General features: G+C 42.2%; 1 protein-coding gene across 3 annotated transcripts in view; it reads left to right on the forward strand.

The window, feature by feature from the left end:
* The window catches only part of LOC139746952 (uncharacterized), a 31817-nt gene extending 11801 nt beyond the window's left edge, over positions 1 to 20016 (forward strand). For 2 of the 3 annotated variants that reach the window (XM_071658648.1, XM_071658649.1), the window contains 4 exons: positions 13786 to 13940; positions 17321 to 17413; positions 18313 to 18426; positions 18774 to 20016. In XM_071658648.1, coding sequence (XP_071514749.1) covers positions 13786 to 13940; positions 17321 to 17413; positions 18313 to 18426; positions 18774 to 18954 — 543 coding nt within the window. In that variant the 3' untranslated portion in view covers positions 18955 to 20016. Of the gene's footprint in view, positions 1 to 138; positions 288 to 13785; positions 13941 to 17320; positions 17414 to 18312; positions 18427 to 18773 lie in introns of those variants that run through there. The other variant, XM_071658650.1, reaches the window with a different exon arrangement.
* The last annotated feature ends 1184 nt before the right edge of the window (positions 20017 to 21200 follow it).

Raw genomic sequence — 21200 nt, forward strand, 5'->3', positions numbered from 1 at the left:
TCAGTTGCGAGTGCTGTTCGTCCCGGACGCCGATGCGTGCCAGGGAACATCAGCTGAAATCGACTGTTTCGTCGGCAATCATGATATCACGGAGGTTGTTGTGTAAACACAGGAGAACCCGGGAATAATTGGTGTGGAAGGGGGGTGTGGGCGGGCCGACGACGTGAGAGGTGTGAGGGCGACCCAGTCCTGGATGGTAGGTGTAGAGAGGAGGTGCCTCGCTCCGTTTGCCTTTCCCAGAAGGACATCGCCGCTTGACCCCCTGCCTGCCAACAATGGCTGTAACGGTAGGTTTATTTGATTGCCCTCTGCCTGTGTGGCTTTCTCTACCCTCTGTGTGGCTGTTGTCTCATAAGCCTCCTTGTACACAGCACTGCACTCATGGGGTACTTAGTAACTCTCTTCGATGCGTCTCACTGGTAAAGCTGTTTTTAAGAAGTTTTCCAGTGGTACTCGCACTTGTTCATACCAACGTCCCTTCGCGCACTTTTTGTGACTGCCCACCAACATTGTCCTCTTGGTCTGGATTTTTCTTTTAAAAGAACTGTTCTGTAATGTTGTTGGTGTTGTGGTCTTGTGGGAATATATAGCGTCTTAGCTACGTCTCTTCCTTGTATATCACCTGAGTGTTCTACGTCTTGTATCTCATTCTTGTATCTCCCCTGACGATGTGATCATTACACGAAAGTGCACTTGGGAACTTATCGAGTTTCATTTTCCTACATTTTCATTATATGCATATATATATATATATATATATATATATATATATATATATATATATATATATATATATATATATATATATATGTGTATAGTATAGTGTAGTGATCTTGCATCCCTTTATTATTCTTTCCTCTAGAGTGGAAAGAGCGAAAATTTCCCCTCCCTTTTCATATTCCTGTTGATAAATTCCTTCGAACCATTTCCACCCTTTGTATGTAACTTGTCAGGCGGCCTGGAGAGCCGCGACTGACTATCGTGTCATACTCCAAGTTAGTGTGGAGGGAGGTGGAGGTGTAGGTCGATGGTGCATTGTGTATGTCTTCCTCATCATCACACGCGGTTCCTCTGGTGCTTGGAGGAAAGTTTGAGACTGGCTGGTATATAGGTTTACCTTACTCGAACGAGCCTGCTCCTGTCGCACACCTACCCCTGTGGCAAGTTCGCGCCTGATTGATGTCAACCCCATTGTTCATATTTCCCACTGCGATTCTTGTAGCATCTCTTAAAACTCCGCTGGCCATCTCCACGACTGCGTCTCCTAAGGGTCGAATTTCATTTGCCGTGTGTCCTACCACTGCTGCATCCTTTCCTTCGATGTGTTTACAGTATTTTTGTGACATACGTTCGTTGCATCGCGCATATTTCGTGATTTTTCACGGCATCGGCAGAGATATAGTCAGGTTTTGGATATGTTTCCTTGGGCACGTCGTTTTCGTGGACCAGATGCAGTAATGCCCGTGAGGGGTCCCTCACACTTACTATTTGTTACCCTCGCTCACTGTGAGGGGAATCCGTTCACTTGTGATTTGTCTTGCGTCTCATTTTGGTAACAGTCATTGCATTAATGCCGTCCTCCTGTGACATCATTTTGGACGTGTAGCTTTATTGGCAATCCAGGAATACACGTCGCCTCAGGGGCCTTTTGGTAATCCGGGAATACACGTCGCCTCAGGGGCCTTTTTGGCAGTCCAGGAATACACGTCTCCTCAGGGGCCTGTTGGCAATCCAAGAATACACGTCGCCTCAAGGGCCTTATTGGCACTCCAGGAATACACGTCGCCTCAGGGGCCTGTTGGCTATCCAGGAATACACGTCGCCTTATTGGCAATCCGGGAATACACGTCGCCTCAGGGGCCTTATTGGCAATCCAGGAATACACGTCGCCTCCAGTTCCCCCTTTTATCCAAGATGTACACTCGCTCTCACTCAAGGATCCAAGGGATTCGTAATATATACTAAGTCTGTGATTTCATCCTCTTGAAGTGGGTAATTCCAGAGAAGTCCCCTGGCCGGTGCGTGATGATGATATTCCTTGTTTTTTTTTCTCTCTCTCTTCTTTTTACGACGTATTCTTGGCTCGACAGTGACTCTCCTACGTATTGGAGGTTAGGTTCTCATCACTGAGGAAGATGATGTTAAGCAACGTCAACAAAGGTTTGTAAAAGGTGGACGTGCCACCCCTTTTGAGCAGAGAGGGGTGAGACGCCCTCCGGGTTTTCATGGGCTTTATGTGTGGGTCAGGCTCCCTCATTGAGCCCACTTACTTTTCGTGTGAGATGACTCGGTCTCCTCCTGTCTTCCACCCAGCTCCCTCCTCTGGCATGTAGCAGGGAGACCTCCTAAAACACTAGTGCCCAAGAAACTTCGTGTACAGTTCTTGGGAGACTTCCTCACGTGTGAGCTCCTGTGGTCGGACTGGTTGGGACACTTTTGGTGTTAGTTTGTCCCTTGTGAATCCCTGATTTTTTTATTCTATTCATTTTTTTCTTTTTTTAGGGGGGGGGGGGTCGGTGGGTTGCTGCAGTTGACTGTCATCTGTGTTTGTTTTACGCCTTGTCTGTTTCCTTCTGTATTAGTACAATATCTTCGTTATGCAGCCATATATATATATATATATATATATATATATATATATATATATATATATATATATATATATATATATATAATGTAGCCCACATGGTATGAAGAAAAGTGCTGTGTAAGACGTGGCCATCTCGGTTTAAAGGTAAAATGAGGAATGTTAGAAAAGAAAAAGAAATGTAGTCGGGACAAATTTGAATTCCTCAGGTGTTCCTAGACCCGACTCTTAAAGGTGGTGGGGTTGTAGATACGGGGAAAGACAAATGTTCCACGGAAATTCCGCAGCCTCGCCGAGCAAGAAAGGAAAGAGGTTTCATAACAGAAAATCTTGGTGTGGTTGGTTTTCCCCCCCACGAAGATATTGAGGAAGCAGAAGCCAGACGTGTTTTGCAGGTCCAGGACTTAGTGGCTGGGTCAGACACAAAGTGGCAGAGGCATCAGCCGAAGTGATACCCGTGGAATAGAAAGTGCGAAGCAACGTCACGTCAAAAAGGTTCGGATTGAGGGGAAGTGCTAGCATTGTTTATATAAGGTGATGGGGGCCTTTGATTTCATGGTACGCAAGAGAGAGAGAGAAAGGTGTAGACACACCCTAGATGTGTGAGCAGTGCTTCACAGTGGGGTAAACGTGATCCCATATATCTATAGGAAAAATATCTAAAGCACCCATACGCCATTCCAGCTTTTGGTGGGAGTAGATTTGGGGCTATTCATTATGTGGGATTTCTATGACAGAGTGGACGATGCAGTATGTCATTTCGAAATTTGAAAGTTGGAAATGGGTGGGATTTGTGTAGAGATACAGGTAGCTATTGCGTTGTTGCACTTGAATTTAACCGGTTGACTGCTTCCCCCAAGCCGAGCTGCGACACAGATCTGAGGTTAAGATTGGAAGTATGTAGAATGGATTCATCGGCGTAAGGGTGAATGGGGTTAGAGGTTGAAGAAAGACCTGTTGTGGGTGAATGAGGTTCGAGGTTGAAGAAAGAGCTCTTATGGGTGAATGAGGTTGTAGGTTGAAGAAAGACATTGTGGATGAATGAGGTTAGAGGTTGAAGAAAGACATTGTGGATGAATGAGGTTTGAGGTTGAAGAAAGACCTCTTGTGGGGGAATCAGGTTATAGGTTGAAGAAAGACATTGTGGGTGAATGAGGTTATAGGTTGAAGAAAGACATGTGGGTGACATGAAGGTTTCTAAGCTCCCATTAACCTTGGTGGATGACCGTCTTTACCATGTGATCTCTAAGCTCCCATTAACCTTGGTGGATGACCGTCTTTACCATGTGATCTCTAAGCTCCCATTAACCTTGGTGGATGACCGTCTTTACCATGTGATCTCTAAGCTCCCATTAACCTTGGTGGATGACCGTCTTTACCATGTGATCTCTAAGCTCCCATTAACCTTGGTGGATGACCGTCTTTACCATGTGATCTCTAAGCTCCCATTAACCTTGGTGGATGACCGTCTTTACCATGTGATCTCTAAGCTCCCATTAACCTTGGTGGATGACCGTCTTTACCATGTGATCTCTAAGCTCCCATTAACCTTGGTGGATGACCGTCTTTACCATGTGATCTCTAAGCTCCCATTAACCTTGGTGGATGACCGTCTTTACCATGTGATCTCTAAGCTCCCATTAACCTTGGTGGATGACCGTCTTTACCATGTGATCTCTAAGCTCCCATTAACCTTGGTGGATGACCGTCTTTACCATGTGATCTCTAAGCTCCCATTAACCTTGGTGGATGACCGTCTTTACCATGTGATCTCTAAGCTCCCATTAACCTTGGTGGATGACCGTCTTTACCATGTGATCTCTAAGCTCCCATTAACCTTGGTGGATGACCGTCTTTACCATGTGATCTCTAAGCTCCCATTAACCTTGGTGGATGACCGTCTTTACCATGTGATCTCTAAGCTCCCATTAACCTTGGTGGATGACCGTCTTTACCATGTGATCTCTAAGCTCCCATTAACCTTGGTGGATGACCGTCTTTACCATGTGATCTCTAAGCTCCCATTAACCTTGGTGGATGACCGTCTTTACCATGTGATCTCTAAGCTCCCATTAACCTTGGTGGATGACCGTCTTTACCATGTGATCTCTAAGCTCCCATTAACCTTGGTGGATGACCGTCTTTACCATGTGATCTCTAAGCTCCCATTAACCTTGGTGGATGACCGTCTTTACCATGTGATCTCTAAGCTCCCATTAACCTTGGTGGATGACCGTCTTTACCATGTGATCTCTAAGCTCCCATTAACCTTGGTGGATGACCGTCTTTACCATGTGATCTCTAAGCTCCCATTAACCTTGGTGGATGACCGTCTTTACCATGTGATCTCTAAGCTCCCATTAACCTTGGTGGATGACCGTCTTTACCATGTGATCTCTAAGCTCCCATTAACCTTGGTGGATGACCGTCTTTACCATGTGATCTCTAAGCTCCCATTAACCTTGGTGGATGACCGTCTTTACCATGTGATCTCTAAGCTCCCATTAACCTTGGTGGATGACCGTCTTTACCATGTGATCTCTAAGCTCCCATTAACCTTGGTGGATGACCGTCTTTACCATGTGATCTCTAAGCTCCCATTAACCTTGGTGGATGACCGTCTTTACCATGTGATCTCTAAGCTCCCATTAACCTTGGTGGATGACCGTCTTTACCATGTGATCTCTAAGCTCCCATTAACCTTGGTGGATGACCGTCTTTACCATGTGATCTCTAAGCTCCCATTAACCTTGGTGGATGACCGTCTTTACCATGTGATCTCTAAGCTCCCATTAACCTTGGTGGATGACCGTCTTTACCATGTGATCTCTAAGCTCCCATTAACCTTGGTGGATGACCGTCTTTACCATGTGATCTCTAAGCTCCCATTAACCTTGGTGGATGACCGTCTTTACCATGTGATCTCTAAGCTCCCATTAACCTTGGTGGATGACCGTCTTTACCATGTGATCTCTAAGCTCCCATTAACCTTGGTGGATGACCGTCTTTACCATGTGATCTCTAAGCTCCCATTAACCTTGGTGGATGACCGTCTTTACCATGTGATCTCTAAGCTCCCATTAACCTTGGTGGATGACCGTCTTTACCATGTGATCTCTAAGCTCCCATTAACCTTGGTGGATGACCGTCTTTACCATGTGATCTCTAAGCTCCCATTAACCTTGGTGGATGACCGTCTTTACCATGTGATCTCTAAGCTCCCATCAACCTTGGTGTCTTTACCATGTGATCTCTAAGCTCCCATTAACCTTGGTGGATGACCGTCTTTACCATGTGATCTCTAAGCTCCCATCAACCTTGGTGTCTTTACCATGTGATCTCTAAGCTCCCATTAACCTTGGTGGATGACCGTCTTTACCATGTGATCTCTAAGCTCCCATTAACCTTGGTGGATGACCGTCTTTACCATGTGATCTCTAAGCTCCCATTAACCTTGGTGGATGACCGTCTTTACCATGTGATCTCTAAGCTCCCATTAACCTTAATGGATGACCGTCTTCACCATGTGATCTCTCTTTCCCGCCATCCGTGTGCACGTACCCGTTCTCCCAGACCCGTGGAGATCATTAATCCTCTACTTGCTGGTCTGATGTCGGGTTCCATTGCCCGTTTACGTTCCTCGTACTTCTTGCAACGTATTGCAGACGCTGTTTTACACCTCTCTCGTTGACTGGGTTCAGTCCTTTCCAGGATATTACCTTTTTTACCAGTATTATGATCACCTTTACGGTATTACTACCCTTCCAGAATTCTTACCTTTTCCAGTATTATCATCACCTTTACGGAATTACTGCCCTTCCAGTTTTATTGCCTTTCCAGTATTGATATTACCATTCAAGAGCATCAGATTGGGGAAGAGCAGTGTGGTTTCAGAAGTGGTAGAGGATGTGTGGAAATAAAAAAAAAGAGCGTGGTTGAGAGAGCGAAGAGGGATTGTTTTGAAGTGGTTTGGGCACATGGAAAGGATGAGTGAGGAAAGATTGACCAAGAGGATATATGTCGGAGGTGGAGGGAACAAGGAGAAGAGGGAGACCAAATTGGAGGTGGAAAGATGGAAATTTTTTAATTTTTTTTTAATTTTTTTAAAAAATTTTTTAATTTTTTTTTTTTTTAATTTTTTTAAAAATTTTTTTTTTTTTTTTTTTTATTTTTTTTTTTTAAAAAATTTTAAAAATTTTTTAATTTTTAATTTTTTTTTTTTTTTTTTTTTTTTTTTTTTTTAATTTTTTTTTTTTTTTTTTTTTTTTTTTATTATTTTTTTTAAATTTTTTTTTTAAATTTTTTTTTTTTTTTTTTAAATTATTATTTTTTTTTTTTTTTTTTTTTTTTTTAAAATTTTTTTATTTTTTTATTATTTTAATTTTAAAATTTTTTTTTTTTTTTTTTTTAATTATTTTATTAATTTTTTTTTTTTTTTTTTTTTTTTTTTTTTTAATTATTATTATTTTTAAATTTTTTTTAAAACCCCTTTTTTTTTTTTTAAAAATTAATTTTAAAAAATTTAAAAATTTTTTTCCTTTAATCTGGGATATCCCCGGGGGTTAAAAAAATTTTTTTTTTTAAAATTTGGGAAAAAACCCCTTGCCAGGGTTTGCCTCTGGTGACATCTGGCATGCATGACTCGCTGCCTTCGTTTCAAAACATCTCGTCCCGCGCCATTAGTCTTCGCCACAGAGGGTGCCCGTCCCCCAGCATGTGCAGTGAGACTGCTTGTGTATCGTCAGCATTATCTTCATAAAACTTGAAGAAGGTAGAAAAAAAAAGATATCCGATTTGGTGGTCATTATTAACTTGAAGGGTGAGGGGACGTAATAACCCTGCTTTTCGATAGGCTTATACCAACAACGAACCAAGTCGTATTTTAAGCTTTCACCTGGACGACTTTTGAATTTTGGTGACCAGTGGAGCCTGTCCACACCTCGAGACTTGGCATCCCCACCTCTCGTTCCGTGTTCAGGGTTGTTGTTAAAACAATCCCCGAGGTGAAGTTATAAAAACGTTCCCAGTTTTTATAAACACGTGGCGATAAAGTGCAGTCACACCCCAGGAATGACTTCAACGGAGACATTGTCACCTCAGGCATGACATCAACGAGACATGTTCAGTCACCAGGAATGACATCAACGAGACATCATGTGCAGTCACACCTCAAGAATGACATCAACATCACGTGCAGTCACACCTCAGGAGGGACATCAGCATCTTCACGTGCAGGGACATCAGGAGTGACATCAACGACTGCACCTTCAGCAGGGACTCTCCTGAAGGAACTTCAACGACTGCACCTTCAGCAGTAACTCTCCTGAAGGAACATCAACGACTGCACCTTCAGCAGTAACTCTCCTGAAGGAACTTCAACGACTGCACCTTAGCAGTAACTCTCCTGAAGGAACATCAACGACTGCACCTTCAGCAGTAACTCTCCTGAAGGAACTTCAACGACTGCACCTTCAGGCACTCTCCTGAGGGAACACCAGTGACTGGACCTTCTGGCAGAGTCGTCAGAAGGGACACCAGCCACTGCACCTTCAGCCACTCGCCAGCCACTGCACCCTCAGGTATACGAAAGGCGCGACGTCGCGATCATTCGTGCAGGCACATCACATCGGTTCCCCAGAACTATTAACATTTCTCTGGAGTGGTCAGCTGCTGCTTTACAGCTTGTCTGCTTTCCCAGAGCTATCACAGGAACGTGAACAACTTATTTGTGATCCCTGAGCTGTGTCTCAGCGCGTAACAGGTTGCCTCTGATAGCCTCAGCTGTGCCACAGGTGCGTGTAACATTTGTGATCCCTGAGCTTTGTCTCGGGTAGCGTGTAACAGACTGTCTCTGATAGCCTCAGCTGTGCCACAGGTGCGTGTAACATTTGTGATCCCTGAGCTGTGTCTCGGGTAGCGTGTAACAGACTGTCTCTGATAGCCTCAGCTGTGCCACAGGTGCGTGTAACATTTGTGATCCCTGAGCTGTGTCTCGGGTAGCGTGTAACAGACTGTCTCTGATAGCCTCAGCTGTGCCACAGGTGCGTGTAACATTTGTGATCCCTGAGCTGTGTCTCGGGTAGCGTGTAACAGACTGTCTCTGATAGCCTCAGCTGTGCCACAGGTGCGTGTAACAGATCTGTGATCCCTGAACTGTGTCTCGGGTAGCGTGTAACAGACTGTCTCTGATAGCCTCAGCTGTGCCACAGGTGCGTGTAACATTTGTGATCCCTGAGCTGTGTCTCGGGTAGCGTGTAACAGACTGTCTCTGATAGCCTCAGCTGTGCCACAGGTGCGTGTAACATTTGTGATCCCTGAGCTGTGTCTCGGGTAGCGTGTAACAGACTGTCTCTGATAGCCTCAGCTGTGCCACAGGTGCGTGTAACATTTGTGATCCCTGAGCTGTGTCTCGGGTAGCGTGTAACAGACTGTCTCTGATAGCCTCAGCTGTGCCACAGGTGCGTGTAACTGTCTCTGATAGCCTCAGCTGTGCCACAGGTGCGTGTAACATCTGTGATCCCTGAGCTGTGTCTCAGCGCGTAACAGGTTGTCTCTGATAGCCTCAGCTGTGCCACAGGTGCGTGTAACATTTGTGATCCCTGAGCTGTGTCTCGGGTAGCGTGTAACAGACTGTCTCTGATAGCCTCAGCTGTGCCACAGGTGCGTGTAACATTTGTGATCCCTGAGCTGTGTCTCGGGTAGCGTGTAACAGACTGTCTCTGATAGCCTCAGCTGTGCCACAGGTGCGTGTAACAGATCTGTGATCCCTGAGCTGTGTCTCAGCGTGTAACAGGTTGCCTCTGATAGCCTCAGCTGTGCCACAGGTGCGTGTAACAGATCTGTGATCCCTGAGCTGTGTCTCGGGTAGCGTGTAACAGGTTGCCTCTGATAGCCTCAGCTGTGCCACAGGTGCGTGTAACAGATCTGTGATCCCTAAGCTTTATCTCAGCTTGTAACAGATTGTCTCTTGATAACCTCAGCTGTGTCACAGCTGCGGTAGCATCTGCCTAACTACCAGCTGATTACAGAGAAAAGTTTCAATGCCTGGGACCGAACGTTCAAGTATTATCACGTTTTCGTCGATTTTATATTGGAAGTCGATTTTAATTATTCAAAGACCCAAATGAAGCTTCGCCGTGTTTATTTCTCTTGTCAGGTCGGTCCCCAAAAAGCTGTGTCACAGTTGGATATTGTTTGGTAGTTACCTGTTCCTTTTGTTGTGTCATACATACATTTCGCGTGAGTTCCGTTCCACTATTATCTTGCAAATGGCCGATGTGTGCTTGTAGTTCTATCGTACCCTCTGTGGATAGTTCTGTAAAAACTTCCCCCGACCCGGAATCATCTTTGCGTAGGTGTGGATCAGGTTTATGAAGCAGCGACCAAGGTTAGAAACAACAGCAGGAGCAAGAGTTGCTACCAGCTTCTTGCTGGTGATGTTCAAGTCATCTCGTGCCCCCCCTGAAGGTCGCCCAGGGTTGTAGACGCGCTCTTCACATCCCCTCCCTCCGCTCCATCCTTTTCCTCTGTCGATACGGGAGTGTACCAGTCGACAGTTTCTAGTCCGTTGTTGTAAATGTATAATAGATTCGACTTGGTATAAGATCACCTTTATTTTACTCGTTGTTATTCATTGTTCATCCTGCAAGAGAAAACACTATAAGAATCTCCTCTTGGTTTATTCATTGGAATTGTCTCGAAAGCAAACCTTTTCTCGTTCTCGCCATTTGACTGTACCACTTCGAGCAGGCTAGGACGAACACACACACACACCCACATATTGTGCTATCAGAAACATTAATGAGCAAGGAATGGTGTACGGCGAATCCTCAGGTGTGAGCTTATCTGTATGTAAGATCCAGGTGTTATGTGATGGCGGAGGGACACGAGAAGACGAACATCTGTCTCCCAGGGACAGGGTTATAGCACTAGTCGTTGCTTAGCCGTCGGCCGAGCCGTACACAAGTACTGGAAATACTTGGGAAGCTGTTACCGCGCGTAATACTGTCGCGCCTTAAGAGGTAACACCCCCCTGGAGGTTTGACTTCCTTACCGTGTATACACGAGGACGAATTACGGTCCAGTCTAATACTGAAACGAGCTGAGCTAAGGCGGCGAGGGATGTTGCTAACCTTCGTCCCGGAACTGTTCCAGTGTCGCAACCCTGGAGAAACCTGGGTGTGTTACTCCTGCCGTGGATGACCTCCGTGGGATTATACGAGAGTATGTTTTTGCTGGTTGGAGAGGTGACTTTATATATATATATATATATATATATATATATATATATATATATATATATATATATATATATATATATATATATATATCTTTTTTCATACTATTCGCCATTTCCCGCGTTAGCGAGGTAGCGTTAAGAACAGAGGACTGGGCCTTTGTGGAACTTGTGATTAAGAATAGACCGAAGTTTGATCATGAAGTTGTGTTGTTGGTTCGGGAGTGACACAAGAGTGGAGGAAGCGCGGGAGAATTAGGTATTAAATTTGATGTGTTTTTGTAGGGGAATGCTGACAACAGTGAGTTTGAAGGCTTGTAGGAAATAACAACTGTGCTGAAAGTCTTGTAGAAAATTACTGACAAAGTGAGTTTGAAGCCTTATGGAAATGCTGACAACAGTGAGCTTTAAAATTTCGTAGGAAAGACTGACAGCCGTAAGTTTTGAAGGCTTATGTGAATTCCCGACAAATGAGCTAGAAGCCTTGTGGGAAATTCTGAGAACGGTGAATTTGAAGGCTCTTGGGAAATACTGAAAACAGAGGAAGATCTGGTCTACAGTCGACATATGGCAAAGAAAAAAGACCGTAGGGAAACTTTTGAAGTATGAGACAAGTTTTTCACTTCCTCCAAATTTCATAAATACTTTCCCTTGTCTCTTCTTTGTCCCTTGATGTGGACTTACGTTCGTGACTGGAGCTTCCAAGGTAAAGAATAAAAAAGAAAAATGGTACAAGGAGCCTTGGGTAAATATGGAGGTGCCAGTAACGAGGAGTTGAGAACACCTGCTTCTAGTGAAACGCAAAACGTGTTATATATATATGCTAATACCATCCCCGTGTACTTAGAGTGTGCCTCTGAACTTGTACCTGAGCGTGGGCGTCCGTTCGGTTTGTTTAAAAACAAGAACTTACCCTTCTTCATAGAAGCATTCGTTAATACTTTCCATCCCTAAGAAGGATGGGCGTTCTAACCCCTCTAACTATCGTCTTGTTGCTGTGACATCTGCCATTTCCAAAGTGTTTGAATCCCTTCTCATATCGCATATCCTCATTCACCTTGAATCACAGTATTCTCTCTTATTATCAGTGTGGCTTCCCGTAAGGCGAGATCCACGAATGATATTCTTTCGTACCTTACTAACGTCTCTGGTCGTCATCACTGAAAGATTTTGGGGAAACCTATGCAGTTGCCTTTGATAAAACCAAACTTTTTGGCAGGGTGTGACATTGGGGGGTGTTATCTGTAGGCTCCACTCTTTTGCCTTCCCTCCCTCACTTCTTTCCCTCTTTAGCTGACATATCTCCGTGGTTGTTCATGGATCAGCCTCTCTCCCGTTCTGTCAACAGTGGTTCCCCTCAAAGGTTCTGTCCTGTCTCCTACACGTTTTCTCCTTTTTTGCCAGTGATTTCCTTTCTTCCACAAATAACAAAATGCATGCGTAAGATGACTCAACCTTGCATTCCTCCTCACCCGTCAGTTCTGCTCGTTCTCTCACTTGATCTGCATGTTATTTCGCCAAGACTTCCTCTGTAAACTCGGACTTGGACAAGATGTCAGTGGGGCAGACGAAATCTATTCAAGTTTAATACTAAGCCTCCAAGACCCAATTTCCGTCCATCCTCCTGACAAAGATTCCTCAATTTTTCTCTTTCACTTGAGGAAATTAGAAACGTGAAGGGAACAGTTGCAAGTATGGAATGTGTGGTACAGATAGAATGCGGAAGTCTCCTACCTGCGTGCTGCAGGCGTACGTGTATGTTCGTGGGAGAGCCACAGCGTACCAGGAACCGAAGAAATGTTGCTAGAAATAGTAGTTAAACGTCGGGTACAAGAAGAAAAAAAAGTGTGAAAGGTTATAGAGGACTTTAATACATCTAATAATGTAAGAATATTGTCATAGAATACACATTACATTTTTTTTTTTCAAGGAATAATGAGGCGTACACGTAATCTTGTTTGCCTTCCATCGATAGACAGACGGTGTGAACTCGTGAGTGTGAAATGTGAGAATGTAACGACCGGCCCAGACCGCCTTTTCAAGTATAGTGAATGAAATGAATAAGGGAGTAGCACGAAAACTAGGAAGATTGTGTGGTATGACACCAGGGCAAGGTGGAATAACGGGAAGGTTCCTGGAGGGTTGGGCAGGGTGGGATGCATCACGCGCGCCGAGAGTGATTTCCTCTAGGACTACACGAACGGACGCCAGTGTCTCCTGCTGTCATTATAATGGGATGATAAAGACTGAACTCTTGAGCTGTTGATTCGTTACCTGTATATATATATATATATATATATATATATATATATATATATATATATATATATATATATATATATATATATGTATATATATATATATATATGTATATATATATATATATATATATATATATATATATATGTATATATATATATATATATATATATATATATATATATATATATATATATATATATATATATATATATATAAAGTCCCTGATAAATTTCGGTGAAGTTTGTTGGATGTATGATAAATATTGTTCTTAGACTTTGCAGGTAAAGATACAGAATAAGGCATCGTAAATGTGACAGGTTTTTGGCATTTTTTCCACCATCGGTGTCCTGAACAATACACACTGTGCCATCATATTTTTTTTACCACACTCCGCACTAAATTACCGTACGCCGCAGGATGCTGGCGTACTTTGTCCCCAGGAAGTCGCATAACTCCATAATTGAACCACCTGCTGCTTTTTTTTTTTATTTTTTAGCTATTATGCACTTCTTTCTCCTTCAGCTGTCAGTGAATCATTACCACCACCTTTTCCCACCAGCAGCTGATTTACATGCTGAACTTTCCTTAGATGCTTAAAATCCAAAGTAACATGTCTCCCTTTTATCCATGCTAGTTGGAGATGAATGTAAACTTTCCTTCCCTCAGCTGCCGTAGATGATGTTTCTCTCTCCCCCACTAGCTGTTGGAGATGCTGCACGTGCCGCTGCTGCACGGCGGAGTGAAGGAGGTGCTGCTGCTGGCCAGTTGCGCCACCACCTCGGCTGCGACCTTCGCTGTGGCCTGCTGCGTCCTTGCCGTGTGTGCTGGCGTGCTGGAGATGCTGCGGCTCTTGCTGTGAGTGGTGGCCGGGGCGAGGCATTGGGTGCTCTGTCACATGTGGAGGTCGAACTAGGTCAGGAATAACGACAGGAGACCTGAATTGTTTGCGCATATTTGTCGAAATGAATGTAAACATAAGAAGGGGTTCCCGGCGATAAGGAGTCCCACTGAATACACTCTCAAATTTGAAGAAACTTTCAGTGAATGTAGAGAGGTAAAAGGGAAGGTAATGTTAATGATAATGTACATAGTAGTGAACAGGGGAGGGGGAATCAGATATGGATGTATAATAATGAATATGAATGAGAGACCAGTGAGGCGTTAGTGATGCAAAACTGTAAAATCTAGTTGTGTAAGAATTATGGAAGAAAAGGGCATATCAAGTGGAAATTTAAACAGAACCTGAACGACTATGATATTTTCATAGGTATGTTGTTGAAGGTTGTATACTGTTCATGAAAAAGTATGGGAAGGTGAGAGTAATGGGTAACTTAGTAGATCTGGAAGGTGACTTCTGTTATGAAGAATCTCTGCAAATTAGACGTAACTATGAATTGTCAGCAAATTGACGGGAAGTGATAGATATTCCTCTGTGTAAGAGATGATATTATGATGAATCATGGGAGAGATACCAGTAGGGAGTTGAATATATGCCAGTGAGGTGCAGGAGGGATAGTGATGAGGAATAGCTAAGATGTTAGTGAGGAATAGCGATGATAACATGGAGACATACCAGTGAAGAACAACATTTTTAATTATATGACCTTAGGATCACTCTTAAGGAGTTCGTGCAGCTCTAAGGCTATGCTTCTGCCAGTAGTGAGAAAAGGATGGACTCCTTGGGAATGAGTTCTTTGACGAGATTGCACTCCTTTTTGTCCATTAAGACTGATACATACAACCTTGCCTAGAGCGACCTGTCATTCGTGGTGTAACCTTATGCAGGCAGTCAAATGACATTATATATATATATATATATATATATATATATATATATATATATATAAATAGGGTGCGTAAGACAAGGGAGCAAATGGGAACTTCAGTGAAGGGCGTAAATGGGGAGGTGATAACAAGTAGCGGTGATGTGATAAGGAGATGGAATGAGTATTTTGAAGGTTTGTTGAATGTGTCTGATGACAGAGTGGCAGATATAGGGTGTTTTGGTCGAGGTGGTGTGCAAAGTGAGAGGGTTAGGGAAAATGATTTGGTAAACAGAGAAGAGGTAGTAAAAGCTTTGCGGAAGATGAAAGCCGGCAAGGCAGCAGGTTTGGATGGTATTGCAGTGGAATTTATTAAGAAAGGGGGTGACTGTATTGTTGACTGGTTGGTAAGGTTATTTAATGTATGTATGACTCATGGTGAGGTGCCTGAGGATTGGCGGAATGCGTGCATAGTGCCATTGTACAAAGGCAAAGGGGATAAGAGTGAGTGCTCAAATTACAGAGGTATAAGTTTGTTGAGTATTCCTGGTAAATTATATGGGAGGGTATTGATTGAGAGGGTGAAGGCATGTACAGAGCATCAGATTGGGGAAGAGCAGTGCGGTTTCAGAAGTGGTAGAGGATGTGTGGATCAGGTGTTTGCTTTGAAGAATGTATGTGAGAAATACTTAGAAAAGCAAATGGATTTGTATGTGGCATTTATGGATCTGGAGAAGGCATATGATAGAGTTGATAGAGATGCTCTGTGGAAGGTATTAAGAATATATGGTGTGGGAGGCAAGTTGTTAGAAGCAGTGAAAAGTTTTTATCGAGGATGTAAGGCATGTGTACGTGTAGGAAGAGAGGAAAGTGATTGGTTCTCAGTGAATGTAGGTTTGCGGCAGGGGTGTGTGATGTCTCCATGGTTGTTTAATTTGTTTATGGATGGGGTTGTAAGGGAGGTAAATGCAAGAGTCCTGGAAAGAGGGGCAAGTATGAAGTCTGTTGGGGATGAGAGAGCTTGGGAAGCGAGTCAGTTGTTGTTCGCTGATGATACAGCGCTGGTGGCTGATTCATGTGAGAAACTGCAGAAGCTGGTGACTGAGTTTGGTAAAGTGTGTGGAAGAAGAAAGTTGAGAGTAAATGTGAATAAGAGCAAGGTTATTAGGTACAGTAGGGGTGAGGGTCAAGTCAATTGGGAGGTGAGTTTGAATGGAGAAAAACTGGAGGAAGTGAAGTGTTTTAGATATCTGGGAGTGGATCTGTCAGCGGATGGAACCATGGAAGCGGAAGTGGATCATAGGGTGGGGGAGGGGGCGAAAATTTTGGGAGCCTTGAAAAATGTGTGGAAGTCGAGAACACTATCTCGGAAAGCAAAAATGGGTATGTTTGAGGGAATAGTGGTTCCAACAATGTTGTATGGTTGCGAGGCGTGGGCTATGGATAGAGATGTGCGCAGGAGGATGGATGTGCTGGAAATGAGATGTTTGAGGACAATGTGTGGTGTGAGGTGGTTTGATCGAGTAAGTAACGTAAGGGTAAGAGAGATGTGTGGAAATAAAAAGAGCGTGGTTGAGAGAGCAGAAGAGGGTGTTTTGAAATGGTTTGGGCACATGGAGAGAATGAGTGAGGAGAGATTGACCAAGAGGATATATGTGTCGGAGGTGGAGGGAACGAGGAGAAGAGGGAGACCAAATTGGAGGTGGAAAGATGGAGTGAAAAAGATTTTGTGTGATCGGGGCCTGAACATGCAGGAGGGTGAAAGGAGGGCAAGAAATAGAGTGAAGTGGAGTCATGTGGTATACAGGGGTTGACGTGCTGTCAGTGGATTGAAGCAAGGCATGTGAAGCGTCTGGGGTAAACCATGGAAAGCTGTGTAGGTATGTATATTTGCGTGTGTGGACGTGTGTATGTACATGTGTATGGGGGGGGGGGGTTGGGCCATTTCTTTCGTCTGTTTCCTTGCGCTACCTCGCAAACGCGGGAGACAGCGACAAAGTATAAAAAAAAAAAAAAAAAAAAATATATATATATATATATATATATATATATATATATATATATATATATATATTCCAATGAGTCCACAGGGAAAATGAAACACAATAAGTTCCCAAATGCACTTTTGTGTAATAATCACATCATCAGGGGAGACACAAGAGAGAAATATAACAGTCAGTTGATATACAACAAAGAGACGTAGCTAGGATGCCATTTGGTAAACATATATATATATATATATATATATATATATATATATATATATATATATATATATATTTGTATTCCCTATCATAATTACTTTTCTGACAGTCTCGTCAAAAATGTAACTTTGTTTTTACTTCTCACAGTCAGGATTTTTTGAACATATCTCAGAACATTTGAGCTGCAGATGAGGATGTCTTCTTAGATATACTTTTTTCTGAAGGTCTAAAGTCCAAATTATATTTACAGTGTGTGTTGGTTTTGCAGGTGGTGGGTGGAAAGCCAGTTCACATCAGGTGGGGAGGGCTTGCCTCGCCCTCTCACCTGTGACTGTAAACACTGCACCAGCTTGAGCTTAAGGTGAGTGACCTCCTTGGTCAACCTCCATGCTCAGTACTCCTTTCTTTTTCCAGGTACCCCCCTTGGTCAGCCTCCATGCGTAGGACTCCTTCCCATATATTTTCCAGGTTGCCTCCTTACCCAAGACTCCTTCCCTCCTCCAGCTGGCCTCCTCATCAGCCTCCATACTCAAGGCTCCTTCCCTTCTTCATATGGCATCTTTGGTCAGCCTCCATGCTTAGGGTTCTTTACTTTCTCTAGATGACTTCCATGGTTTGCTTCCATGTCCAGTACACCTTCCCTTTCCCAGGTGATCTCCTTAGTCTTCCACCATGCTCAGGACACCTTTTCTTTTCCAAGTTTGTTGCATCAATGACTGATTATGATGATTGCGGCACTGATGATTTTTTTTCTTTTACATTGGAGGCTCCAGTTATGTTTGATAAGTTGACCCAAAGATAATGTGTAGATATTCATTAAAGAAACATGTACATTGAGTAATGTAATAGATATATTAGAGTCATACTGTGCATTGAGATTTTTAAAGATAGCCTGGATATACAGTACTATTTATTATTGTTATGTAAGAGTTTTAGTGTCTTGAATCATATATCATCTTGTATGATTGCCTTTTCATTTGAATCCATGTTCTTAATGTGCTTACATTTGCTTTGTGTGTGTGTGTGTGTGAGGTCTGGTTTTCATGACCTGTAATGCTTAGTCCCTATCTTGTATTTGGTTTCCTATTCATATGTGCACTTAATGTTCTTAACTTTTTATATTAAAATTTCTCACCTTTGCAGTTTATGCTCGAGTGTTTTCTGATTTCATATGGTTTTTCACCTGTATACGTATGTTTTCACACATGTATGAAGCATCTTGAATATATTTTGTTTTTCATCCTTGCTTTGTACTTCCAGTGTGGCAAGTGCAGGTGAGCGTAGGCATTACGATGCCATCCATGATACCAGTTCCTCAAGTAAGGCCAGCATACCCCAGGCTGCTCCACCTCCTGCTCTCTCTCCAGTTACAAGGTGACTACACATAATCAAGTTATATCATATTACCAACTATATTATGTTTACTAATGGTATGATTCTCTGAAGAATATTGTTCATGGAAACATGCAGCTAGTGAAACATAGTGAATGTTCTGTCCCAGGTATGTAATACAATACCTGATAATGCCCTTTGCTGATATGATAATACAAATCTCAAGCAGATATCACTAAGAACTATATAACTTTACTGGGTCAAGGGGCAAATTTGTCAGTGTAGACTTAGTAAGTTCATGCAAAAAGATCTTGCTGCTGTAGAGTACTTTTTTTTTTTATAAAATGTTATCATTTTATTTTCAAACTGTGTTGTTCACATACTTTCAGGCAGCTATGCTGGGGTTTTGTGGGCTCCCTGCACTTCTTGATATATGTTGTTGCCACCCTGCTTATGCTTATTGCCATGACTATGAACATTTACCTCATCCTATCGATGGGTGTGGGAGCTGCCTTGGGCAAGATGATTGCTGTCTATATCCGGAAGCGTCTAATGGCAACAAGCAAGTGACGTCAGGCTACCAGCTCAGGTGGTGCAGCTGCACAAGGGATGTCAACAGGGCCCTTGATGCGTCACTTTCCTGACAAGTTCCCACAGCAAACATCTTTATATCCTCAGCAGGATGTTGACCCTCAACATCCAATTGCTGATCATTTGCTGGTTAAATCTGATTCATACCATCAAACAACTCATTTATAAGCAAAGAGATTTATACCTTGATATCTTATGTGAAAAATTGCATTTACCAGTTATTGCAGATGGATGCCTGAATGGTGGACAGAATAATGAAGTAATTAACCAAGATGACCCTAGGTAACGTATTTTTCTGGGATTAGCTGAGAATGTTGATATATGATGTAATTAATTGTCTGCATCTTGTGTTGATTTTATGCTGTCTCTCAATAATACTGAAAGAATGGCTCTGAGATCTCTGGTATTGACAGAATTTCAAGATTTGGGGAAGTTTACAGATTGTTTTTTTATGGATTTTGGAAGAATAGAGATACTCTTGATTTGATAAGCAGCAGTGAATATTTGGTTATCATAAAAGTGTTCCATAAATGAAAGCACATCATCACAATTGGACAATACATGATATCTAAGATTATCTTTGTATTTTATGGAAAAATTGTCCAAAATGTGATTCAAGATGATTTATACATATTAAGCCACAGGTACTATTGAAACGAAAATTTACAATTTGTGTATTTTATGATAATTGTCATTCTGAACCTCTGAGAACCTAGGAAACTAAACATTAATGTAGCATAAGGTGCATTCGACGTCTGAGTCCTGTACATAGCTTTTGATGGCAAGGTTTCTCCTTGCAACTTAAGATGAGTAATAGCCTTTATTTTACAAACATAAATGTATTTTGATCGTTACTAATTACATATTAAGCTGGACTACTCAGGCATTTATATTGATAGTTTATATATCTTGGGAAATGAAGTATTTTAAACTGTGATCTATATACTGTTTTTAACTTCCAAAATGTTATTTTTTATAATCATATGCTTGGGAAGTCTTTAGCTCTTGACCCTGGAATAAAGATATTTTAATCCCAACAGAGTTATTGAATTTCATTATTCATAACTGTAGGTAATGGAATGTCATCCGACAACGAACAGTGTAAGTTATACATTACCTTTGGTTTCCACTTTTTTGGTCTCATGTCATTAGTAATATTACAGATTTCCAACACAGTAGATGTACCATGCATAGTATATCATAGTCCATTTTCAATGCTGTAGATAGCTGAAAGTTTGAACCCAGGCTCCATAAGGTATCAATAGTATATTATGCTACATAGGGTTTTCAGTTCCTCTCATCTCTTTACCAATTACATTGTCCTCTTACACAAGATTTTCATAATGCTATATGTTTACTAGCATTTCTTTTTTAAAGCATCATAACTATTATACAGTAATACTGATAGCTTCTACTCTGTTCTTACCCTTGCCATTTATATAACTTTTCCAGCTATTTGACTTCCCTTCCTCCCATACCATTTGTCTACACATCAGTATGCTAACATGTTCAAATGATAGAATAATCCTCCCAAACAGAACCTCCAGTTGTTATTCCTTATTGAATTTCATATCAGAAATGTATTTGTATTGCAGTGAATTATACACTGTTCATGCTTTCTTCACAGCTTTATCCAGATAAAGTATCGTTATAAACAGTTAGCATCTCTCTCTCTCTCTCTCTCTCTCTCTCTCTCTCTCTCTCTCTCTCTCTCTCTCTCTCTCTCTCTCTCTCATACTTGATCACCACTTCCAGCACTAGCGAGGTAGCACCAGAAACAGATGAAGAAGGGCTGCATCCTTTCTCATCCATTCTTTGTCTGTTGTTTAATGCACCAAAACCACAGCTCCTTATCCACAAACAGGCCCCAAAGACCTTTCTATGGTTTACCCCAGAACCTACACATGCCCTGGTTCAGTCTATTGACATCACATCAACCCCTGTATACCACATCATTCCAGTTTGCTCTATCCCATGCTTGCCTTTCACCTTCCTTCATCTCCAGACCCAGATTTCTTAAAATCTTGTACATACAGGAGAACAGTGTTACACTTTACTTTGTGCAGTGAGAGGGTAAAGTATATAAAGGGAAAAAGGTAAAATAGCCAGTGGACCAAAGAATAATAACTTAATCATAGACTATGAAACATTAGAATTTTGATAAATGACTGCTATAGACCATATATGGAACATTAAAATTTTAGAGTAAATGATTGCTGTTTAAG

The sequence above is a fragment of the Panulirus ornatus genome, chromosome 66 (genome assembly GCF_036320965.1).
Source record: "Panulirus ornatus isolate Po-2019 chromosome 66, ASM3632096v1, whole genome shotgun sequence".
NCBI lineage: Eukaryota > Metazoa > Arthropoda > Malacostraca > Decapoda > Palinuridae > Panulirus > Panulirus ornatus.